We start from the raw sequence: 26,664 nt of genomic DNA, 5'->3' as shown, positions 1-26,664 counted from the left end.
TTGCTAATAGATCATGCAAGGGCCTGTTCAGACCTCCTTATTGCTTCTGTTCAGGGGTCCCATCAGGGTTTCCATTTAAAATCTCCAAAATGACACTCCTGGATGGGACCTATCTCGGCTATTAATGTAAACTGCTAAAAGGGAGACCAATGGGTCTTCCTTTTCAGCAGGTTTCCTTTCATTTTCAGCATTTTGTGCCGGAAAGAATAATATGGTGGACTGCACTATTTTTTTCCAGCACAAAATGCAGGAAATTAATGGAAAGCTGCCGAATTAGAGACCCATTGGTCTTCGTTTCAGCGATTTTCATTAATGGGCCAGCTAGGTTCCATCCAAGTCCCATCCAGGGGGTGTCATTTTCTGGATTTTAAATGGAAACCCTGATGGGACCCGTGGACAGATGCAATAATGAGGTCTGAACAGTCCCTAACACATGTAAATGCTATTGTCACATCTAAATTGCCATTTCATGCAGCTCGTAATGTTGTATCTATAGTGATGTGGTATAACATGGCTGTCTCATCTAATCACTGCAGATAATGGAGATTAGGTACTGGGTTTCCAAGCTTTAGACTTCTAGTTGTTGTGACATGCCTTGAGGAGGATGGTAAAGGACCCTAGTCAGTGAAGACCTCAGAATATTTGCACTTTTTACCATCCATACTATCTGACCCTGTGTTTGTCTATCTATCTTATCTATCTATCTATCTATCTATCTATCTATCTATCTATCTATCTATAGTGCAGTTAGACATTGCAAGTTTATCATGTGTGAACAATGGCGATTTGTTAAAGGGACTTTCTGGGACTTTAATATTGATGGTCCATCAATATTTGATTAGAGGGGAGCGAATCTTGGCAGATCCACTGATCAGCTGATTAAGGGGCGATGGCACTCAGGTGAGCACTATAGCTTCATCATTGTTTACCAGGTACAAATGAATGGAACTGAGCTACAGTACCAGACACCAATCTGATAGGATCTTTAGGATACGCCATCAGTATTAAACTTCTGGAAAACCCCTTTAAAATTCTTAGTGACTACTAGTTTTTGTCTTCAAGATGTTCCCCAGGGCATAGACATTGATATCCTTAGGATAGGACATTAATGTTTGATTGGTGAGGTCCAGTAGGGCACAAGCTGCAGTACCAGGCATGGCCACTAATAAGGATGAGCCAGTTTGCCTATAAAACCAATAAAGTTGGACCATTGCAGCTCCTTCATTGTGCTGATCAGAGGTGGTCCTGGAGTTTTCAATACCACGAATTAGACACTTTAAAGAGAACGCCTTAATTTCAATTTGTGATCAACAAATTACTAGTACCAGTTTAAAGAGTCAATCCATCCTCTATTAACATGAATGATAACTTATACACTGACATGCCAAAAGCGATTATGAAGTGGCATTTCTTCAGGTGACGGCTTGGATGCCCACACCTGTATAAGTTGTGAGTGAGGTTGAACACTGGCCATCATGATTACGGCAAGGTGATGTGCATTATTAGAGTTGCAACGATGCATGTTAGCAGTTGCCAAACTGATAGGATGTTCCATTTCCAAATTGATGCAAGCATTTAACATTGGTCGATCTATGGTGTCACGTGTGTACCGAGAATATGTCATAGAAGACACTACCACCCATAATGAACAGCACAGTGGCCTCCCACGGGTGCTTAATGGCCTTGATGTGGCTAGGATAGTTCTTGCAAACAGACAAGTGACTCTATCAGAAATCACATCCACATTCAATGTACATGCCCTCAGGTCAGTGCAGCATTCTTTAACTTTCATGGGATATATGAACAGAACACCCACCAAAGTTCCATTGTTACCATCATGACACAAGATACAGCGCCTAACTTGGACTTGTGAGATTGCCAACTGGATGCTAGAGGACTGGTAACATGTGGCATAGTCTGATGAGTCATGGTACCAATTGTTTTGGGTTGATGGTATAGTTCATGGATAGTGCAGACCCCATGAAGCCATGAACCCCAGTTGTCAACAAGGCACTGTGCAAGCTGGTGATTCCATACAGTTGTGTTCTCATGGTATGAGTTGGTCCAGTAGTCCACCTTAACACATGATTGACCAATGTCTACTATGTTTCACTGCTTAGTGACCATTTTCAGCCCTTCATGTAGTTCCACAATGATGGGATATTCCAGCAGTATAATATACCATGCTATCTGGCTCAAGTTGTCTAGAAATGGTTCAAGGAACATTCTGGAGAGTTCCTATGAAGGATGTGTATGCATGTTTGCCCAACATGATCCTAATCAAGCATTTATGAGATGTGATGGAGAGGTCCATTCGCACCCGAGATCCTATACCTACATATAGCATGGAGCTATGGGCTGCTATCTAGATGGCATAATTTATCTTCGCTCCAGATGTCTTCTACCCACTTGAGAAGTTGATACCACATCAAGTTGCTGCCCTTCACCAGGATGGAGGGAGTCCTACATGGAGTTAGTTTCTGTCCCATGACTTTTGGTATGTCAGAGTATATTCCTAATTCACACTGTAAGGATATAAAGAACACACAAGTTTTGACATTCCTTTTTTTCATTTCTAAGGGCTCCTTCAAATGAGCGTATGCACAAATGTGCACACTTCAGCGCAACGTATTTGCGCTGTAAACGAGGTTGATTTGCGTGCATGTCTGCGCATTGTACTGTACTTCTTTACACACATGTTGCTTGTGTTTTATGCACAGAATGTACCCACGTCATATTTAGACTAATGAGATCCAGATTCCATTTTTTTCATGGAATTGTGCAGCGTACTGTGCGTTTGTGTTCGCGTTGTGCATCTTCCATAGACTTCTCTGGGGACCTTTGGTGTGCAGATGTGCACAAAATTCGAGCAAAAATGGAAAATGTGTACGAACCCCTCGATATCAAAGGGTTCTATTCCCTGCATAGTGCATGGGTAAATGCTCACTGTCGCCCTCTGTTGATTAATGGACTTCATATGATAAGCCAAGAAGAGAGCGAGGAAAGAAAGGACAGCTGCTCGGAGCAGATTCTTGACTGACAGCTCCTTCAACTACCGATCTGAAAAACGTTGAATATCTCTAGCGGACCGACGCTATTTGCTATAATTCAGCACCCTATAATAGTCTTACACAACTCATCTTAAGGTCCTAGAAGAACCTTCACGTAATGACCAGAGCGGTGTCATAGATAGATGGTCCCAGCAGTACCGTTCTAGTTAATCTGGTGATTATTGGGAGACAGTTCTTGACAAGGAGGGAGCTCGGGGTGGATCATTTGCAGTGGATGACTAAGCATCCTCCTCCTCCTGCATATAAGCTGCAGACGGTTCTAGGTTTATCTTTGGCACAGAATGAGTTATAAAGCAGCTGTTTGGCTTCACCCCGGCAGGGAAGAGGTTACAGTGAGATGGCAGTCTCTGCATTGCAGGTAGTATGTGGAGCAGCCTCAGTGCATCAGACAGAACATTCTGTGCATAACTAACAACCTGATCCAGACACATCCACACACTGCCAACAGACGGATAAACCCTCAATGCTCTCGGACCAATCTCCTGCTAGACATCACCTGCTAGCAACTAGCTGGTGGAGGGCACATATACAACTTAACGAGGGATGCCTGTCATGCCCCCCCCCCCCCCCCCCCCCTGCAAGACTGGCACAGTAAACAATCAACGACGGTCCAAGAAGTCAACTAAGAAATAGTCGGATTATACATCCTTATCATATAGAGAGTGGCTGCTGGGGCAGACTGTCCTTCATCAGTTGTGACGGGCATATTAACTTTGACGTGGTAGCTGAATTGATGCCACCGGCTTCGTGATGAAATAAAAATACCCAAGGGTGGTCCATTCCAATAATATCCCACGGGTACTTGTTTGTTGCCCTCTTAGCATCTAAACTGCCATGAGTCTTGGAACAGTATCCATTATTTTGGCTGCAGAAGGAAAGTCCGGTGCAGGTTGATGCCACCCATAGGACTAACTTGAGCTAGGGACTTCCTCTCTACATGCCCCACATAAGCTCGGCGGCATACATATGCCCATGTCTTAGCCAAATGGAATTTATACCCTAGATAAGAAAAGGGATAGGCGGGAGTAGAAAAAAACGGTCTGTTATTTTTCCACGCTTGTTCATGGGCTGTGCCAGGTATTTCACTGTTGTTAACGTTAAAGGAGTTGTACTAAGTTACAAAAGTTATCCCCTATCCACAGGATAGAGGGTAACTGTATGATCAGTTGGGGTCCAACCACTTGGATGCCCACCGATTGTGAGAACGAGGGTCTAGTCTGTCCCTAAGTGAATGGAGCAACTGCTACTCCATTCACTTCCTTGACAGCGCCAGAGATTGCCGAAGCGCTTGAACTTGGTAATTTACAGTGCTGTCCTTGAAGTGAATGGAGCAGCAGTACGCCGTCTGTGGATAAGGGATAACTTTATAACTTGGCACAAACCCTTTAACCCTTTGCAATTCAATTTTGGATTCAGGGTTTCCTAGGGGGCTTTCTCTTTCTGCCATTATGCAATGGCACCATCTTCTGGCTAGAGCAAGTACTGTGGTATGGGACATGCCGAAGAGGCCCCCAACAAAAGAGTGGTCAGTAATCTACAGTAAGAATACCCTGCCAGACGTGTTCCGACATCGGAGCTGTACAGCCTTCAATCGGAATTTCTTTAGACATCAGACAGTGGATTGGAAAGGGTTAAAGGGGTTATCTTGGTTATCCTCACCTAACCTGATCTCCTGCCATTTCCATTTTGCCAATGCCAGGTCTCTCACTACTCTCCACTTTCTGCTGCAGTAGCAATGACAACAAGAGGACATATGGCTACTGTAGTTAGTCAATGGCCAAAGTGATTGGGTAGCAGGCACTGGCAGAACAGGAGTAGCAGGGGATTGGGTGAGGTATGGGTGGTTTCACATCTCCAACCAGAGGTTCCAACACAGATGTGAAACCACCCTAAGGCCGCCAGTCCACGGTCGTGACGGAATATCACTAGCGATATTCTGCTGCGGGGGAGGAGGGGGAGCACTGTCAGGTCTCCGCGATGAGCCTATCTAATTCATAGGCTCACCGTGGAGATTGCAGCAAATCACGGCATGCTCCGATTTTAATCACACGAGCGGAGAGTCGCTATGATTCTCCGCTCATGGATATCGGGCTGCACTTCCATAGTTATCCTTTGGAAAGCGTGTCATGCGAGCTCTGTGGGCAATTTATTGCTGCGGATCTCGCTATGACACCTCGCTCGTGGACAGGCAGCCTTAGACATCTTTTAAAGTGGCCCTCTGGTTATGGGACTAAACTCTTCCCCCCTAGACAGGAGGGGGTATATTACCAGCAGTTGTTCTTTTCTGCTGTCCCTCCTATCCCCCAGTTCTAGGCTCCATTTTTGTCTGTCCAGGATGGCTGCAGCAATTTTATAACTACCTAATGCATATTATGCAACTGCTCTCTGATTGGCCAATGCTAATCATGTGAATCAGCTCTAGCCAATCAGTGAGCTGGTATAGTGTATTGATAGTGTAGCACTACCAGTGCACTGTGCAGATTAGGTAGTCTGAAGATTGCACCGGCCATCTTGGAAGGCTGAAAACTGGACCTGCAATCAGTAGATCGGAGGGACAGCAGAGAGGAACAACCGCAGATAATATACGTCCTCTGATCCCGGGACAGAATTTTGTCTCAAAATCAGAGGGTCACTGTAAAGTATTTCCACCACACTGGGCACTGAATAACCCCTTTAAGATTTTGCCATTCCTATGTGAGAAGGTCATAGTGTTCAGAATCATTTCAAATACCATTAATTACCATACCAGACAAATATGGAGTTTGTACGATATTCAGCACGATGATGAGGCAACTAGTTTTAGAAATTATGCAAATTATTCCACTGCCATTCCCTGAAATTTGCCCCCCGCAGCCATGTCCTTTACAGACAGTTCTACTCCATTGTAGAGCTGGCCTGACAGTCTATATGACTAAACGCACGAATCAATGGCGTGGGTGCTGCGGCGTTCAAGTAATGACTTTATTATTATTATTAGGACTGTTTTCACACACCTTGTGGAACAGATATGTTTCACCTTATGTAGCACAGCTACCTCATCACTCGTGCTGCGTAACCTCATTCCCGCTCCTCATGTGCTTCTCTAAGGGACTGACCTCAATTTTGGGTTATAAAAAGCAGAGTAATAGGCGGGGTCGTGAAGGAGAAAGGAAGTGGCTCTTTACAAATACTAATAAAAAATTTAAATAGAAAGACATGCTAAAGATAGATATTAGCTAGAGAGAGAGAGATAGAGAGATAGACAGATAGATAGAGAGAGAGATAGATAAATATGAGATAGATAGGAGATAGATAGATAGATAGATAGATAGATAGATAGATAGATAGATAGATAGATAGATATGAGATAGATAGATAGATATGAGATAGATAGATAGATATGAGATAGATAGATAGATATGAGATAGATAGATAGATAGATAGATATGAGATAGATAGATAGATAGATATGAGATAGATAGATAGATAGATAGATATGAGATAGATAGATAGATAGATAGATAGATAGATAGATAGATAGATAGATAGATATGAGATAGAGATAGATAGATAGATAGATAGATATGAGATAGAGATAGATAGATAGATATGAGATAGAGATAGATAGATAGATATGAGATAGAGATAGATAGATAGATATGAGATAGATAGGGCACCTCCTATAGACTTCTATGGGGCCCTTGGTGTGGAAATCTGCAGAAAAATACAACCTGCTGCATTTTTTTTTCGTGCACACAAAATGTGCGCACAAAGACGAATGGTTATAGTGAACCAATGGGCTCTACTCTCTGAGAATTGCGCACATACACAGATGGACATATTTCCGTGTGCTTTTTTCCTTTTTTTTACGCTTGCATTTTAGTCACGCTTAAAAAAATAGGACCTGCTCCATTTTCCTGTGTATTAGCGCACCAGGGGACCCATAGCGGTCTATGGTAGGTGCTCAAAACTTGCATTACTGAGCAGTGGAAAAGCATTGCTTGGTCCAATGAATCCAGATTTCTGTTGTAGCATACTGATGGGAGGTCAGAATTTGGCACTATGAATCGATAAACCCTTTCTGCTTTGAATTTTGATACTTCATATACATGAATTTAGTGTCTAATGCGCAGCAGACCTGCTGGTAATCTAACGGTTTTGCACACCGGTGTTTACAGAGGCTGGCCTCACTTACGAAAAGATCCGTAATCAAGAGTCCTGGAACTCCAGATAATGATCCCATTCCCATCCTGCAGATTTTTGCCTCTCTTGTATGTTCTCTCACTCCTGCTGCTCGTAGAACCCGGATTGGTGACTCTTCCAGCAACATGGGGCACTAATTAGTCTCCCAGTTCTCATTCGATGCTGAGCAGCTCCTGCTACTCTTCTCACAGGTCCCTGCGACTTCTGTATACTGTTATTCTCAGCCTCCTCCCGAGCCATGCAACACCTCAGCACACACTGCAGTCTATACCTGGCCCCAAGTAAGTTTCAGGACCTCCCTCTGCAGTGCCTAGTAAGTTCCAGGACCTTTCTTTGCACTGTGTAACAGGGTCAGTGATTCCCTCTTACATCTGTGTGGGCCAATATTCCTGCAGAATGACTTCAACGCCTAATGGAATCTATGCCACAATGCATTGCTGCAATTCTGCAGGCCAAATGGTGCTACCGTGTTTCCCTGAAAATAAGACAGTGCCTTATATTAATTTTTGTTCAAAAAGGTTTAACTTTTTTACATGTATAGCTGCCTGGACACTATTTAAATTGACTTTTTTAATTAACTGTTAGCAGGGCTTAAAGGGGTTCTGACATAAAAAAAAAAAAATTGTACTCACCTTGCCTGGCCTGGCCCGATCGCCAGGCATGTCCCCTCCAGCCGGCAACTTCTTCTGTGCCTTTAAAGCAGAGCAGGAGCGGTCAAAAAGACCGCTTCCTTCCCTGGTCCGTCCGTCAGGCACTTCCGAGGTCAACGGACGGACCGCCACAGCAAGCACGTCACAAGCAGTGCTTGCTGTGGGCGGCCCGTCCGTCCGGCTGAACTCCGGAGTGCTGCGCATGCGCAGTGGAGACGCAGCCCGTCCTGACTCCTGTCAGAGGGCACCTCTCCACTGCGCATGCGTGCGATCCCGGAGCGGCGCGGCTCGTGCAGACAGAAGAAGAGGAGCAGCGCCTGCCGGGAGATGACCCCCCGATGTCGACAACAACAGAAGACAAGGTAAGTATTATCTTTTTATGCTTTAGCAGCCATTAAACCGTGGGTTCCCTGGGTCCATTAGGCACACCAGGGAACAATGGCTGCTAAAGCATAAAAACATTATTCATGTCAGAACCCCTTTAATTTTGGAGTAGGGCTTATATTTCAAGCATCCTCAAAAAGCCTGAAAAATCATTTTGCATCCTCAAAAATTCTGGAAAATCGTGCTATGTCTTATTTTCAGGGTATGTCTTATTTTCGGGGAAACAGGGTACTATATGGGGGGTCTCTAATAAAGTGGCATTTCAGTGTTGTGTTTGCCATAGATGGTAATAGGTTGTATACACTACTTGTGCCATCAGTGTTAAGTTTATTTTGCAGCAACAGAAGATTGTCATAAATCAGTTTGATTCATGATTCTTCTTGCCGGAATGCATTTTTACAGAGATATTTTATTTGCTTGGTAAGGCATTTTGCCCTGCGCAGTCATGGTACACACATTGCTTAGGTCACCACAAGTGCTTATCAGTCAGGCATGAAATTAAAGCTGGCTACGATGCTGCTGGCTGGGGGCACAATGCTGGAATCGATTGATGGGTATTAGCCAATAGGAAGCAGGATGTGATGTCATGTGGAGGCCGCTTACTGACTTATTGCTGCCTAGTGTTGGCTGTGCTGGCAGCAGGCTCTCAGCATCTTGTCACTTGGTATCTCAACCTGGGGGCTGAGTGCTCATAACTGCAATTTCGGCACAACGCTCTGTCCAAACAAAAAATAAAGATGAGTCACTGCCGTTGCATAGTTGTAAGTTGACTGAATCTCTTGGGACTGTGACAGATTTTAAACATTTTCCCCTGGAAATATTACAATTTTCTAGATAATGAGCGAATGGTTTATCTGCACGGAAGCTTCAACTTCACCCCGTTCACGTTCTTCCTGCTTTAAATTGTAATATTTCGGACAAATTTTTGCAGCATTGGCTAATCTTGTTAAGTGGAAACCAGAGACAGGTTCGTGAGATGGGTCAGGGGTCTTGGCCGGTTTATCCGGTGTGGAACACAGACACCCTGGACTTTACGTGGGCATCATGATTTTCACAAAATTGCATTTATCATAGCGATTGTCTCTTGTAGTTTAATGGGATTGCTTGACACCAAAGAAATACTGCTAGTCTTGCTGCAGCTATAACAGCTTCTTACTGGCAAGAAACCTGTGTTTGAGGCTGGGAACTGGTGGTCCTAGCGATTGGAGCCCTCTGTGGAGAAGTGGCAAGGGCAAACCCATATGAGTGGCGATACCCGGTTATATCAGACTTTGTTGTAACAATTGCAGTTAGTGAAATGGCTCCTCAGTTCCCATCCTTGCTGAATCAACCCGTTCAAACGGGAGAAGTACTGTAGACTCTACTGTTATTACTGCTATTTAGAAGAAATCTAGTTCTACCGTTGTTGAAATGGCCTTGCGTCTGGATTACTTGACCTGTACCCAAGCAGTCGGGCATATTTTCATACCTGGCCACTGACTGAACCTGGATGGATGGAACCTGGGTTCTATGCAGCCCCCACTCCAGAAAAGGAGGAAAAGAAGGCTCCGTTGTGCAAAGGTAAAGAAGGTGGTGAGACTGTTGGCCCATAGTGGCCTTCTCCTCCAGCCTACTACACAACATTAGGGAATATGGCCCAGCATGCCTGTACATGCTGTTACTTAGCATGGGCACTTTACAAATATAACATCTTGTTACAACATCTGAACACTTTGTTGGCCGGGACGCTAAAGGATATCCATAATCTAAATGTTGTGTCTTGGATTCTAGATGGTGCTTCTAATTCACTCGAGATCTACATCATATGAGGTTTCAGAGTCATTCCATATTAATTCCTGAGAATGCAGGACAGACAACAGCGATGACACTGAATTACACCTAAATTCATCTTTCGGCATAAAGATATGTCAGACGATGACACTGGTAGGAGTTTGTGAGCTTGGGTTATAAGAGATTTACAAAACCAAGAGGGTGCAAAACTCTGTAGCGTGACCATACCCCTTTACTGATTAAAGTCTTGTAGCACTGAGCAGAAGATCTACTAAAAAATTTCAAACTGGTGAGAAAAGAGGAAAAAAAAGCGTTTTTGAAATCTTTTGTGGTGCTGTCAACTCTTAGTGAGAAGTGATTTCCACAATCTTAGAAGTATATTCAAAGAAATTCCCTGTTGGCACAGTCTCTTTTGATCTGATGAAGAGGATTCACTCCTGAAACAAATCATCCTTGTTAGACAAGAAGGTAAAAAAAGAGACTCATTAGCACTCACTTAAAATCTGGCTTTAAAAAAAAACTAAAAAAACCGGGTGTGTGGCACTGGAGGGTAACACTTGGAATCCAGAGAGGCACTTTGTGTGGCTCTTCTCCAGAAGAGGTCTCTGTTACAGGGGTTGGTTAACACTGGTGTGTGTAGAGCTCCGGCAATTGCTGCAAATTATTTTTTTACTTGGACTATTCGTAATGGAAATAGATGCCACATGAGGGTGACTACCCACTACAGTCCATTTTAACATTACAAGTCCCATGGACCCCTGCAGAAAAAAAAACGCTGCGAATTTCGCTGTGAAAAAAACCTGTAGTGGGTAGTCACCCTAAGGGTGGATTTAGACGACCGTATATCGGCTCAGTTTTCACGCTGAGCCGATATATGGTGTCCTCATCTGCAGGGGGGGAGGATGGAAGAGCCAGGGGCAGGGACTGAGCTCCCGCCCCCTCTCTGCCTCCTCTCCACCTACTTTCCGCCCATCTGCACTATTTGCAATGAAAGGAGGCGGGACGGGGGCAGGGCTAAGTTTCAAGAAGTAGCCCCGCCCCATCCCGCCTCTCCTCATTGCAAATAGTGCAGAGGGGTGGAGGCAGAAGGGGGCGGGAGCTCAGAGCACTGCTCCTGGCTCCTCCATCCTCCCCCCCCTGCAGAGAGAGACGACGTATATCGGCCGGCGTGAAAACCCAGCAGATATACGTTTGTCTGAATCCAGCCTCAGTCTGTTATTAGCTGTATTTAAAACTTATCAATTAGTTAACTTTCCCATCATAATATCCTTGCATTCTTGCACAATTTCCAAATATATTCTAACTATGTCAAAACTCACCTTAGCCTATGGTTATCTGAATTGTATTTGCCACTGAATAACACCAGGGCCCAATGTATGGACCCCCACTAGTAACTCGGAGACTTCTGCTGGACACTTGAATGGTCGAGAGGATGTTTGTAGCACTAAGGGCTCGTTCACGACTGCACTTTGGTTTTTCATTTAGCTGTTCTGAGCAGGCAAATGGAAAGTCATGGTTCCTTTTAAGTTCCCATTAATTTCAGTGGGAACTGAGGTGCTTCAGTTCAACTGACTTTTGCCTCCAATCCATTTCACTTTGCATATTTTAAACAATAGTAATTGCGCAGATTGTTTCTGTGGAAAAAAAAAAGGAAATCAAATGGAAAGGATACTTTTTTTAATTTTAAGGAATTGAATGGAAAGTTTTACTGGAAAACGGATACATTAAAAACGGATACATTAAAAACGGATGTAAACAGAAACAAATTGATGGAAACTGCCCATTTTTTAACAGATCCATCTACCAAATCCATTAAAAAAACGGAAACTATCTCTTACATTCATAAAAAATATGAATCCGTTCAAAATGGAAATCACATTGCTGATGTAAATGAGCCCTAACTAGTGGCTCCTCATTTAAAAAAGGTTCTTGCAGAAGTAGACGGTGTTTCGTCTCATTAAATGACCGTGTGGTTCTTGTAGAATTAGAAGGAGTTTTTTCATTGGCTTTCTGTTAAACCTGCTGGGGTTCTTGTAGTAGTAGATGGAGTTTCTTTTTTAAAGGTGGCTGTATATTTATAGGAGCAGGTTAACATCTTTTTTTCTTCCTTTGTGGATGACTAGTACATGCTTTGCAGAAAAAGTTGTTGGCCACATTAATCTTTGAAACATTTGTATCATTTAAACCTTCGCAATCCAATTTTGGATTCAGGGTTTCCTAGGGGGCTTTCTCTTTCTGCCATTATACAATGGCGCCATCTACTGGCTAGAGCCAGTACTGTGGTATGGGACATGCTGGAGAGGCCCCCGACAACAGATCGGCCAGTACTATACAGTAAGAATACCCTGCTGGACGTCTTCCGACATCGGAGCTGTACAGCCTCCAATCAGAATGTCTTCAGACGTCAGACAGTGGATTGGAAAGGGTTAAGACTAAGCTTTCCAGTGGAGCTGATTCCTGGTATGGTATGGAGCAAGACATGGTAACTAGTAGAGATGAGCGAGCACCAAAATGCTCGGGTGCTCGTTACTCGGGACGAAATTTTATTCTTTGCTCCGCTGTATTACCGGCGTATAAGGTGACAGTTGGGGGGTCGTCTTATACGCCCCGTCGCCTTATACGCCGGTATATACGGTATATATTTTTATTGTAACACATTTCTGGATGAATTGCAGGGAAGGGCTTATATATTTAAGCCCTTCCCGACAATTCATCCTGCGATCGCCGGCAGCCCATTGCTTTCAGTGGAACCTGCTGTATTGCCGGCTCCATTGAATTCAATGGGCAAACATCGTTCTTCTCTGCCACAGCTGTTACAGCTGTGGCAGAGAAGAATGATTTGTCTTCTATATGTTCTCAATGGGGTCGGCGCTGCTGCCGCCGGCCCCATTGAGCGCATATAGAGAAGAGAACAGGAATCGCAGATCGCACATAGGTGCGATCTGCGATTTCTATGGCCTAAGAAGGACCGTTGGGGTTCTTGAAGCCTAAAATCACTCCTAACACGCTCCCTATAGCAGCTCCGGCATCAACAGCACTTTCCCTGAACTATGTCAGAATGCATCTGTGGCGAGCCGCGGGAGGGGCCAATTTATATACTCGGGTGACACCTGATCTCGCCAGCCACTCACTGCAGGGGGGTGGTATAGGGCTTGAACGTCACAGGGGGAAGTTGTAATGCCTTCCGTGTCTTTCTATTGGCCAGAAAAGCGCGCAAATTTCTCAGGGAAGAAAAGGAAAGTAACTCGAACATTGCGTGGTACTCGTCTCGAGTAACGAGCATCTCGAACACCCTAATACTCGAACGAGTATCAAGCTCGGAGGGGTATGCTCGCTCATCTCTAGTAACTAGCCTTCAGGATTGGATGATTACTTACTATCGTTTTACAAGAAGAAATCCTGAGATATTTAGGTATAAAGGCCAAGGATGTTGCTTGTATCTTTTAATGTTCCTTGTACCTGTCATTGTCTGTTAAGGGCTGATGCAGGTGCTGGTACAACAAGGAAACGCTTTGCCTAATAAAGGGTTTCGCTGTTATCTTGATCTTCATGTTCAACGTGCTGTCATCCTCTTCTCCTGCACTTGTTGTAAGAATGTCACAATGCCAAGATTTGACCCTGGAAACGCCTGTGTCCCAGGCAGTGGCTCTTCTAACTGAGCTACATGGCAATAATAGACAGTTCTTGGAATTCCTTGCCTTGATTTTTTAATTATCCCCACCCCTTAATTCCTCCTTGACAGATTATTATGCTTCCTCTCTGTGGTCTAGCTCCTTTAACACGGAGCAATAACTCATTAGAATGAGCAAATGATAATTGGTTCGCTTGTTTGCTCATGCGGACGATTGATACAGGCTGATAAATCACTGAATTTGTGTTTGCTGATTGTTCAGTCGTTCACATTCACTATAGCATTGAGGGTGAATGACTGAACGATTGCTGTTTGCATGTTATGAGCGATGAACGATAAGTGAAGGAATTATCATTTGTCCTTCAATCATTGGCTGGGTTTACGATGATCGTTCAAATTCGCACAATCCATTGATTTTTTGAAGAATAAGCGTTACATGCTGCTTATCTGTGTCCTAAACCGGGACTACTGCTTTGACTACACTTGCTTCATTAACAATTTTCATCAAGTATAGCGTTCATAGCTTGTAAGTGTGTGTCGCGGCTCGTTGTGATGGCCACCATCTTTGTTGCTGCTCTACCGGGGTTGGCCACCATTCACATTCCTTTCTTCCAATGCGGCAGGTGCATGCCTGCACCCATACCTCAAAGGGGATATCCAGGGACAGGCGTTTTTTTCAAAAACATGCGTTGCCTGCGCTAGTAGAATAACAGAAGACAAATCCACTTTTCCCACCTCCTTGCAGCTGCTGTTCCACTGCAACTCGGTCCCGGCTGATCTTCACTTCCAAAGGGGAGTAATGACGACACATCACTAGGTCATGTGACCGGTGCACCTCTTCACTGGCTGAGGAGAGATGGTGATTGGCTACAGCGATCACATGACCATTTTGTCGGTGACATCATCACTGGCTGCCTGCTCCTGGAAGTGAAGACCAGTAGGAAGTGAGCTCTTTAAAACAGCAGCTTCGGGGAAGTAGTAGAAGGTGAATGTGTCTTCTGTTATGTTACTAGCACAAGCTGACCATGTTTTTGAAAAAAAAAGTCTGTCCCTGGATAGCCCCTTTAAAGTATGGGGGCAGCTATGCACAAGTGCCCTACAGGCAGATGCAAGGGACTGAGAACTGGAAAGGAAGTGGCATCTGTTGCATGGGAGAGAGGAATGTGAATGGTGGCCAACCACGGTAGCGGCAACAGTCCCCAATCTATCCCCACACAGGCCTGGCTAGATTAGCTCCCCTCCTCCCTAAAGTGGATGCCTAAGCAACTTGGTTCCACCTAATCAGAAGTTTGTGTGGTCTCCTGACTCCTGCTTGTTCCTGGCAATTCTTGTTTCTCCACCCCTGATCTCGGCTAAATTTTGTACGGTGTACAGTCTCTGCCAATTTCCTGCCCCGACTCGGACTGTTTATCATATTGCATCTGTTCTGACAGCTCTGACCTCTTGCCTAATTCCAGTACTGGAGTTTATGCTGCCTGCCCTGACCTTGGTTAAGTCTCCTAGTTTGGTCTCTGTTCAAACCCTCCGGTAACACGCCCTTATGTATATTAACTAGCTGTGAAATACCTGAGACTACTTCTGCGAGTAACGCCTGGGGAGCCTGCAGCGAAGACCAGATCCCAATTGGTTGGGTGAAAGGGTGAAGCCCAGTGCCCCAGGTGCTGCCTCCAGATTTAACCAAAATCAAATCAGTGTATGGCAAAGTGGATCCACATCTTGACTGCTGGTGAACATCGGTGAGATTTGTATAGGGGAAGGTGTAATTATCCTCTCCGCCAGCCTCCACCTGATGTCTTCTGTATGCCTGTATTAATAAATACGCATATTAATAGATAATAGTTGAACCTCTCATTATTTACAACGATTTTAGATCTTCTGCCTCTACTATATATTCCACTCAGTACAAATTCTTCTGGTCCAAAGTGTCCGTCCTATTCTGGAATGAACAAGTATGCTATCTGTTGTTTCGTGCATTAATAGCCATTGTTTAAACTGTGAACAATGCAGATCGTGGCACACACCGAATCTCACCAGTAACCCGCTTAGTGCCTCTGTGCTAACCTGAGCTTTCTCTTCTTCTATGCAGATCATCAGAAACTAGAGAGAGAAGCCCGGATCTGCCGCCTGTTAAAGCACCCAAATATCGGTAAGACTATTACTACCTCTTCATAGGATATACGTTAGTATGGTAACAAAGCTAGCATACTTTAAAAGTCCTTAAAGGGCTTGTACCAGAATTTCATGTTATTCCCTATCTCAAGAACAGGGGTCCCAAGTCCCATGTCCCGCAACTCTACCATTCTATGATTTTTGGTAGCGCCATTGAAATGAATGGAGCTCTGACTGTGCATGTACAGCCAGCGCTCTATTCACAGTGACGTCACTGCAGGGGGGGAGAAGCAGCAGTGACAGGAAAGCAGAACACAGGCAGGAGTCCTGTTCTCAAGATCAGCTGGGGTTTCAGCATTGAGGTCCCCCATGATCAGTAAGTTAGCTCCTATCCTATGGATATTAGATAACTTTAAATTCTGGTACAACCCCTCTAATATGGGTTAGTGAATCGAAACTGCAAGATGCAATCCCGCATCAGATAAGCTTTTTGCTGCAGAATTAAGATTGTCTTGCAGAATTGTTGTGGTGGATTTGTAACATAGAGAAGATATAATTCCACAATTAATATCTGCGGGAAAAAAAATTCCGTAGACCACATTCTGCAGTTAAAAACACTACTAAATCTACAGTAATTGACAAAATGCGCATCTGTGTCCTGTAGGCAATTCCATCCCTTGTAAAAGGTCCCCAAAGCGAAATACACCCTCTCCTACATAATAGCGTTACTAGATTACTGGAGAAGGGTAGTTGGACCAGGGATTATTCTGGTTGCCAGATTTGGAGTCAAGGAGCAATGTTTTTCCTCGAGATGATGAAAATTGGCTTCTACCTCATCAGGGGGATGGGGGCGGGGGAATACCTTTCTCTGGATCAACACTGATAGTAGGCTGAACTGAATGGACATGTTTTTTTTTAGGCCGAATGCACACGGGCAGAAATTCCGCAGCGAGATCCTGCATGAAATTTCCACCGTTGCACGCTGCCATAGGATTGCATTGGTTTATGTGGTTTATGCAATCCTATGCAGACAGCCATGATTTTGATCGTAGAATATTTGCGGAGTCTTGCAGAGGCTCGTACTGCCGCATCATCGCTGACCTGCCGGCTTTGCACTGCACATGTACGGCTCTGCGCCAGCCGGAACATCCGCAGAGCAGAGCGAAGATGCTGGACAGGTAAGCCGCGGGTCACTGCAGGGGCACGGGTTGCATCCCGCTGCGAGAATCTCGCAGGTCAGAATCCGACCCGGCTGTCTGCATTCGGCCTTAGGCTTACAAACTAAGTTACCATATTAGAGGATCCAATAAGAAAATGGTGTCTATACATTGGGGCTTATTTACTAACACTGTCTAAAGCCGGTCCACGGGTGATGATCTGCTTGCGATAAATCACCTGCGGATCACGCTATGAAAAGCTTTCCATAGGAATCATGGCGATTCTCCGCTCACGGGATTGAAATCGCAGCATGTGGCGATTTGCTGAGATCATCCGCGGTGAGCCTACCTATTAGGCTCATCACGGACACCTGTCAGTGGGTCCCCCTCCTCCCCTGCAGTGGAATATTGTGGACAGGCAGCCTTACACAAGCATAATCGTATTTGTGGGTGCATGAGCGTAGCATTTTTGCAGAACGAACAATGGTTTTTTGTGTGCCCATCGATGTATCTTACTGTACTTTTAAAGCCTACAAGGCAGGTTCATTTGCATGCGGCCAACAAAGATGCAGCAATCGAAATGGCTGAGAAGTTACAGATGTGTTCTTTTTGCTGCGTAATTACGCATTCGCGCCCCTTTCTATTGGCTTCTGTGGGGACCTTTGGTGTGCAAATACTCAGAAAAATAGAACATGTTCCATTTTTGTTGCACAACCAAAATGTGCGCAATGTGGATGAACCCATTGCAATCAAAGAATTCTCTTCTCTGCATATTGCGAAAGCCGTAAAACAGCGCAAATTTAAACTAGACAGTCTTAAAATGCCCCAGATGCATCACAGTAGCTCTACTGAATGATAAATCTGTTGAACTTTAAGACGGTCTAGTCTAGGTTTAGACTACCTTTCAGTTGGCTTAGTCTATGCCAAAATTTAGGTGCAATTTAGGCCACACCCCCTTTGCAATTTGAACCAGAAAATGGTCCGATTTTCAATAGTAAATAAGCCCCATTGTGTTATGCTTCGCCTACAATCACCTATGTTGTTATCAGGCCAGTTTTTCTATGCCCGAAACAGATCCAATTAGAGTTGAGCGAACATACTCTAGCGAGCTTGATGCTCATTCGAGTATTAGCGTACTCGATGGTGCTCGTTACTCGAGAGAGAGAGAGAAAAAAAAAAAACACGAACCAAGGAAAAAACAAAACAAAAGCTCGGGACCATGCGTTCCACATACAAAAATGCTCGAATCTCCCATTGTAGTCACTGGGGTTCGTTACTCGAATTTTCGAATTTTACGAAAAGCTCGAATAACGCGGACCCGAGCATTTGGGTGCTCGCTCATCTCTAGATCCAATGGATGACATTTTCATGTACTTTGTGTAAGCAGTCCAGCATACACAGCCAGAGGTTAATTTAACACGGGCAAGCACGATATCGAGCCCTGAAACTCGTCCCGATATCGCGCTCGGGAACGTGCGATTTCCCCGCAGAAGTATCAATCCTCCGGCGCGGCTGAAAGGTTCCAATGGGAAACCTCGCCTCACATTGCATCACGTGTACCTGGGCGAGATATGGGCACAATGGATGATGTGTTCCGAGGCAACACCCAAATATAGGACATGCCGCGATTTATTGCGTACCGCTATATGATCACTCATGTAGATGGCCCCATTCAAAAGATTGGGGTTCATATTTGTGTGTCTCACAACGCACAAATCTCGCAAGATTTTCTCGGCTGTGTGAAAGCGGCCTGACAGAAGCAACAGTGCTACATGCAGGGTCTTTCCGTCCAGCGTAGAGAGATGCCCGCATCACTACAGATGAATCAAATGCCAAAGCTGCCTCATATAAAAGCAGGGGATCAGTTCTGGCACCGATCTGGTTTCCCTCCATTTTTTTTTGGAGGGAAACTAAACCAGATGGCTGGAGAGATGTAGAGGGGCCATTGTACGATTATTGATTATCGTGTGAATGTTCCTTTCCTAATCAGCTCATCTGAATGTACATGGTGGCCATGGAAATGTAGGCCGGCACCAACTCTTATGAAAGCTGTCTGAGAGAAAAATCTGTCTTTGTTGCCCATAGCAACCAATCACAGCGCAGCTTTCATTTTACCTCAGCAGTATGAGAAATGAAAGCTGCACTGTGATTGGTTGGTATTTCTTATACTGCTGAGGTAAAATGAAAGCTGCTCTGTAATTGGTTGCTACGGGCAACAGAGACAGATCTTCTTTTAGTCCGCTTTCATAACAGCGTGGTGCCGGCTTGTTTTCTGTGACCTCTTGGTAGACATTATCAACTGCCGAATAAGCCAACGCTCGTTTGTTGGTTGATCTGCTAATTAATGCAAACATAAAAATTGTGCGCTGTACATCTCCCAGTGTGAATGGCAAGATGTCCAGCTGACCAATGACAGCTCCATGGGGACGAACGATCTTATTAGCGATGGTTAGCTTCATAAAGCTAATTACCTGCCTTGTGTAAACGGCGGTGAACAAGCGCTGATCTACATAATTTATCCATCGGTGCTCGTTACGGTGGGCTAATTGTCAGCCCGTTTAAGGGCCCTTTTACACAAGATAGCCTGTCGGGCTCGGAGCCTCTGACAGCCGCCCCAGCGTTGCTTGTATGCAGGAACGACCATCGCTCAGTGAATGAAGCAACTTCCTGTGTATGCGGTCCGCTCAGCGTTCAGCTTCTGTGCATCTATAAACTGAATGACAAACGATAAGTGTTCTAATTCATTCGTCGTTCAGTCGGTTTATCCATTTACATCGAACGCTAATCTTCAGATTCTCGCTGGATCGCGTGAATCTGCAGAATATTGGCCCGGATAAAAAAAACACTCATGGCGGCTTCATGCGAGCCTATGTGTTAAGCACAGAATAGAACCCATTGTTTTCAATGGGTTCATCCACACTTTCGCTTTTGCGCACACATGTTGTGCATGACCCCCCAAAAAAGTGTCCTGCTTTATTTTTGCGCGCATTTATGCATCTAAGGCACTATAGGATTCGTAAATGTACACCCGATCCCCGTGGGGAAATCCAAAAACACCGGGGACTAATTAGGCTGCACAGCCTTTTAAACCACGGTGCAGGTGTGTCCTACGCCAATGTAAATTGTCCTTGGCAGCGCAAAAGTATAGTAAAATACACTAAAACGTGAGCGATAGCGCGACATTCACTGCACAAAAAGTCACGTTATCGCAAGCATTTTTGCGCACACACCCGTGTGAAGCCAACCTAACTCAGCATTGTTCTAGGATAAGAATTGGAATTTAAGGCCACTTTCACACGGTCGAGAAAATCACGCGAGATTTGTTAGATATAGTGAGGCGCACAAATCTCTCATGAATATGACCCCCATTTTTTTTAATGGGGTCATACACATGAGCAATTTTTTTTCATGCATCAAACCCCGGTGAAGGAAAAAATCGCGGCATGTCCTTTATTTGGGCGTTTCCCTCAGATCACCTCACCCATTGTTTGCGAAGCATTTCACGGCGTCCAATCAGAGTGCGATGCAAGGTTTCCCATTGAAAACTGAAGTGATGCGTAGCGTTTTTGACACAACGAGAAATCGCACGATCATGATATTCAGCCGAGTTTCACGGCCTGATTTCACACTTGCCTGTGTGGAAATAGCCTGAGGCTGCGTTGACACTTGAAGTATTTTTTTTTTAGAAACTTTGCGCTTTTTTTTTCACAATTTTTGTGGTTTTTAAAAAACGCAGCCTTTTTTTTCGCTGCAGTTCAAAAACGCAGCAAAAAGCACCAAGTGTGGACATAGCCTTAAGGTTGGGGACTGTCCGTAATGCATCATTACCTTGTCACTACTCTGTTCCTAAATCTATCATTCCGTTCTTTTCACAGTACGCCTCCATGACAGTATATCAGAAGAAGGCTTCCACTATCTCATTTTTGATCTGTAAGTAAACAGTTAATTTGTCATCATATTTTTTTATTCATTAGAAATGGTATTTTTATACCCAATTAAAGAGGAGTTGTTTGCTCTCCTGACATGTCTGTTTTTGCATAAAATAACAATTCTAGAGTATGTGTATTTAGAACTCTGCATTGTGTTGTTCCCCTGTTGTTCCTCCTGGTAATGCATGAACAAGTTGGCAACTCATTGTTACTATTTCTCTTGTCACAGTTGGAGAATCAGTACTGACATGGAAAAGGCCCTTTTACATGGGCCAGCAGTCTGTTTCAAACTGAAAGTCCTGCCGCCAGCTCGCTGGCTTCTCATCCACTTCTCGCTCCCCACTCAGCGCCTCCTATGGGAAGCGCTGAGCGGAGAGCTGTCACACAGGACGAGAAGCCAGCAAGTGCTAACAAGGTTTTTTAAGATGACTTAAAAGTCGGCTTACACAACCGTTAACGACGAGTGAACGATCTTTTCGCTTTACACTGAATGATTATTGCTCACTTTCGCTCATTTAGATGAATTTTGAGCAATAACTGTTGAGTGTAAAAGGGCCTTAAGGCCTTATTCACATGAGCGTTTTTACGTATCTATATGTTGGACGCAAATCGTGACCATTCAGATGGCCGATGTTTAGCCGTGTAAAATGTTGAGCTGGCAACAATAGCAGATATGCGACCGAATACAGTGGCCAATTTTATACGCGGACGGAACAGTTAGGTCTTGCCCTATGTTTCGTCCAAAATATGCTTTTGGCTCCTAGGATCACCCTGTTGGATAACAGGTCCACTACAAATAAATCTGACAGGAAGGATCACAGGTCCACTATAAACATGTGACAGAAAGGATTACAGGTCAACTCTAAAGAGATGTCGGGATGTATAACAGATTTACTATAAACAGATATGACAGGATCCATCACAAGTCCACTATAAACATGTGACAGGAAGGATCACAGGTTCACTGTAAACATGTGACAGGAGGGATCAGAAGTCCACTATAAACATGTGACAGGAGGGATCACAGGTCCACTATAAACATGTGACAAGAGGGGTCACAGGTCCACTATAAACATGTGACAGAAGGGATCACAGGTCCACTATAAACACATGTGAAAGGAAGAATCACAGGTCCACTATAAAAATGTGACAAAGGATCACAGGTCCACTATAAACAGATGTTGTCAGGACAGATCACAGGTCCACTATAAATAGATGTGACAGGAAGGATGACAGGTCCACTATAACAGACATGTCAGAAGGGAAGACAGATGGGCTAATAACAGATGTGACAGGAAAGATCACAGGACCACTATAAACATGAGGGATCACAGGTCCTCTATAAACAGATGTTGTCAGGAGGGATCACAGGTCCACTATAAACAGATATGACAGGAGGAATCACAGGTCCACTATAAACAGATGTGACAGGAGGGATCACAGGTTCACTATAAAAAGATGTGACAGGAGGAATCACAGGTCCACTATAAAGAGATGTGACAGGAGGGATCACAGGTCCACTATAAACAGATATGACAGGAGGGATCACAGGTCCACTATAAACAGATGTGACAGGAGGGATCACAGGTCCACTATAAACAAATGTGACAGGAGGGATTACAAGTCCACTATAAACAGATGTGACAAGATCGATCACAGGTTCTCTATAAACAGGTGACAGGAAGGATCACAGGTCCACTAAACAGATGTGGCAGGAGGGATGACAGATTCATTTTAATGAAACAAAAAAGAAAGGTAGGGTGCTACATAACCAGAAATAAAGCCAAAATATATGCTATACAGAATCTTTATTGTTGGGTTGTCGATCCAGGGATTATTCTGATTAGTAGATTGAAGTGAGGAAGGAATTTTTTCCCCTTAAGGGCGAAGTCTGATGACCGTTTTTTTGCACGTGCCTATGTACGCAAAAAAAGCATGCCTGACAGAACCATTGGTTCCTATGATGTGTTCACATGTCCATCTTGAATTCAATGAGCGGCTGAGTCCTGCCTATGATTGGCTGAGCGCTGTGATCAATCACAGGCAGCGCTCAGTTGACATGTCATGGCTGAGCGCTGCCTCTGATTGGTCACAGCACTCAGCCAATCAGAGGCAGTGCTTTCTGGAGGCAGGAATGTTTCAGTCCCCGGCCACCAGAAGACAGATGAAGACTGCCGGGGACCGGGAGAAGAACGGCATAGCGCTTCTAGGTGAGTTAATTTTTTTTTACTGCAGTTAGGGATGATTTTCAGGAAGGGGCTTACATTTAAATCCCTTCCCTGAAAATCACTGCTGGGGTTGCCTGCATCCCATTGCTTTCAATAGGGCCAGTAGCAGCAGTGCTGGCCCCATTGAAAGCAAAGGGAGAACATTGCGTTCCTTTGCCACAGCTGTCACAGGGATGAAAGAATCTCCTGCCATAGCTGTCACAGCTGTGGCAGAGGATCGCGATCTTCTCTGTATGTTTTCAATTGGGCTGGTGGGGTTGCCACTGGCCCCATTGACAACAAGGTGAAACCCCTAGATGTGACAGGAATCCCCTGCTGCAGCTGTCAGTAGCACTGGCCCCATAGAAAGCAATGGGAACGGAGCTTCGGTCACGGGCATTTTGAACATGCGTAGAGCGGGGTTTTTTTGCGCAGATAATTGCGCAAAAAAAATGCTCGTCGGACTGAGACTTAAATGGGGAAAATTTGCTTCTACCTCATCTTTGTCTTCCTCTGGATCAACATTGAGGGCTAAAAGGCAGAACTGGATGGATATGTGTCTTTTTTATATTCACAAGGTGTTGCACCAATGTGTGTAATCACCTAAATATTGCCCCATAAACAGACATAAATTCTGTCCAAAAATGTGTAAATACGAGTGTTGTACTCCCATGTATTTAATATAACACTCTCATAGGAATCATTATTAAAGTCAGCATAGAGACAAATATCTAATGTTGCGTTAACGTAAATACTCAATGATGCAGTTACCATCTATATAATTAAAAGCAGAGGGAATAGCAAGGCCCACACATCACCAGCTTCTTCAGGGGTTCCCTGGACAGAATTTATGTCTGGATTTGGGGGAATTTTAGGTGGTTACAAATATTGGTGCAGCACTTTATGAATATTTGTGCTTTTTGCGGTTTTAAATGCTTTTGAGGGCCCTTTCACGCGGGCGTATGCACGACTACGCTGATATAGAGTTTAGTTGCGCATGACCTGATTTTTTTTTTCTCTGCGTATTTAACCTTGCACACTATAGCAGGAAGATAGGTCCTGCCCTATTAACTACATTCGACTATGATAGAGCAAGTCCTATATTTTCTCACCTGTACTATTAACGGGTGGGAATATCGCTAGTGAAGATGAAACCATTGAAATCATCTTGTAATGCAGCCATGATTATTACAACCACATAATGGGATAAAATCACGCCTATCAGTTTAAGCCCTAACTGATTTAACTGCATTTATGTACATTAAGGGCAAAAACACATGGGCGTATGCACAACTATGCACGCTATAGGAGGGGAGGGGCAGCAGGTGTTCAAACCATCTTCAGGGAAGACGGGGGAATACACTCCAACAAACGCATGCAAACTCACCACATTCTGAGCAAACACCAGAAACAAACGTAACAGTCGTGGGACAAACAGACACCAGGTGAAACAATCACCAATAAACGCCTCTCCCTTGCAAGCTAGCGGGACACATCACGGCTCCCGGCAATACCGCTAGTCCCTACACTAACCAGGAGTCCAGATACATAACCAAAAAAAACCACAAGACACAAAGCTTTCTTGCAGCCACCACACATAGAACCTGCTCACACAACACAGAGAGAGAAATGAGAACAGAGAAAGCTGACCACACCTGGGAAAAGAACTTTTATGTGTACTGACCTAGAGCGATTGGCTAACTGGAGACACACGTGTCCAGCCAGCACAATCCTCCACACCTCAGCAGGAAAGCTCCAGAGAACTTATAGTACAATGGATCTCAGGAGACAGACGTGACAATATCATTTGGGTCCAAAATTCTATGGTAATTAGTTTCTGATTCTGAATATATCTTTATAGCAATCAAAGCACAAAATTCATCCTATGCATAGGCATAAATGTCAAACATCAACTTCTGACTTCCTTCAGTCACCACTAGAGGAAGCCCAGGCACTTACTACATACTGGTCTACTATTGGGTTTAATGTATGTATAGTGGTATGCAGTTTGCTCCTAAGCTCCTCCTAGTGGTGGCTGTAGGTATGGATTGTTTAACCTTTGATTATGCTGGGGATTTGGTTTTTTTTTCTACATCAGAAAAAACGATGCTCCAACCTCTGTAATGTAATTAGCACATAATTTCTCACTTCCATTTTATTGTACATTTTATGTAGGATCTATCTAGTGCATAATGCAGACAGGGGCTTGGTTCTTCTTCTATCGCTACAGTTCTTTCCTATTCCTTGTCGGAGTTAAGAAATGTGTTGTTGCGTCCATACTGCACAAGAGCACCATGCCCAGCATGGACTTAGCGTGGCATTGACATAGAAACACAAAAAGCACACACAATACAATGCTGGAGTATATTACACCACTCCAGGCACAACAGATGGAAAAACCTGTCCCTTTACAAATCAGAGGAAAAGGGGAATCCCTGTCTAAAAGCAGGGTAGATGTCCTGGTACGGACGGCCCCACGGTCTTCACGTAGTACCTGAGTATCCCTGATGGGACACCTGGAGAGATGCACGGCAAAGAAGCTGAGCAAAGACAAAGGAAAGCAAAAGGAAACATAACCAGTCCTTAGCTGAATGTAGAAAGCTTACACCGAGGATAGAGGTTCCAAACGGCTCCAACAACTCCTCTAAATGCCTGAATCACTCCTATACACCTGGCATACCTGCACGCATACACAGATGGTATAGATATGGTATGAGGTATAGGTTCATATTTTGGCCAAGATACTTAAGCCCACGAGAGTCCTCATTGTCTCGTGGGTCTCTACTCTCACAAGATAACTTCCACATGAATCCTACCTGAATGCGGGACAATTGTCCCAATAGAGACAGCCCCACGCTGGAACCTGAGGACCTTACTTGCCCAAAGATGGTAAACAATCCAAAGCAGGACAGGACATAGTTCACATCAACACACCAGGGATTGCATGCAACATAGAAAAGGACTGTTCATACCTCATGTCTGTCCACCTGCGCAGACCCACAGAACATATCACTATTCACACACACAGAACAACATGCATGAAAGCCAACCCCAGGGTGTTGGGAAACCAGCATCCTCTAACCAGAGAAGCTGGTATTTGTGTGCAGCAGACCAGTGGGGATTGGCTAGCTGCAGAAATCACCCAGCCAGCTCAATTACCCCACACCTGTAAAGATTTGCTCCTGGAAACCCATAGAACAGGTCTCAGCACCATAACCTAACAGGTATGATCCTAAACTTCCTCCCCCCTTGTTTGTTAACCTTGGTGTACCTGGAAAAGGGTCCAACGTGAGCCCTAATTACTGTGCTGGGCTTATACTGTACACTAGAGATGAGCGAACACCAAAATGTTCGGGTGTTCGTTATTCGTAACGAACTTCCCGTGATGCTCGAGGGTTCGTTTCGAACAACGAACCCCATTGAAGTCAATGGGCGACCAGAACATTTTTGTATTTCGCCGATGCTCGCTAAGGTTTTCATGTGTGAAAATCTGGGCAATTCAGGAAAGTGATGGGAATGACACAGTGACGGATAGGGCAGGCGAGGGGCTACATGTTGGGCTGCATCCTAAGTT

The 26,664-nt window shown here is 44.4% G+C and overlaps 1 protein-coding gene across 11 annotated transcripts in view; it reads left to right on the top strand.

Annotated features, from left to right (window-relative positions):
* CAMK2B (calcium/calmodulin dependent protein kinase II beta) overlaps positions 1 to 26,664 on the top strand; it is a 194,562-nt gene that overhangs the window by 73,447 nt on the left and 94,451 nt on the right. For all 11 annotated transcript variants that reach the window (XM_066593135.1, XM_066593136.1, XM_066593144.1 and 8 more), the window contains 2 exons: positions 15,775 to 15,834; positions 20,830 to 20,884. In XM_066593135.1, the coding sequence (XP_066449232.1) occupies positions 15,775 to 15,834; positions 20,830 to 20,884 (115 nt within the window). The remainder of the gene's footprint in view (positions 1 to 15,774; positions 15,835 to 20,829; positions 20,885 to 26,664) is intronic.

Source organism: Eleutherodactylus coqui, chromosome 2, assembly GCF_035609145.1.
Source record: "Eleutherodactylus coqui strain aEleCoq1 chromosome 2, aEleCoq1.hap1, whole genome shotgun sequence".
NCBI classification, from domain to species: domain Eukaryota; kingdom Metazoa; phylum Chordata; class Amphibia; order Anura; family Eleutherodactylidae; genus Eleutherodactylus; species Eleutherodactylus coqui.
The sequence above is the reverse complement of the archived record's forward strand: the minus strand, read 5'-3'. Positions and strand labels throughout refer to the sequence as shown.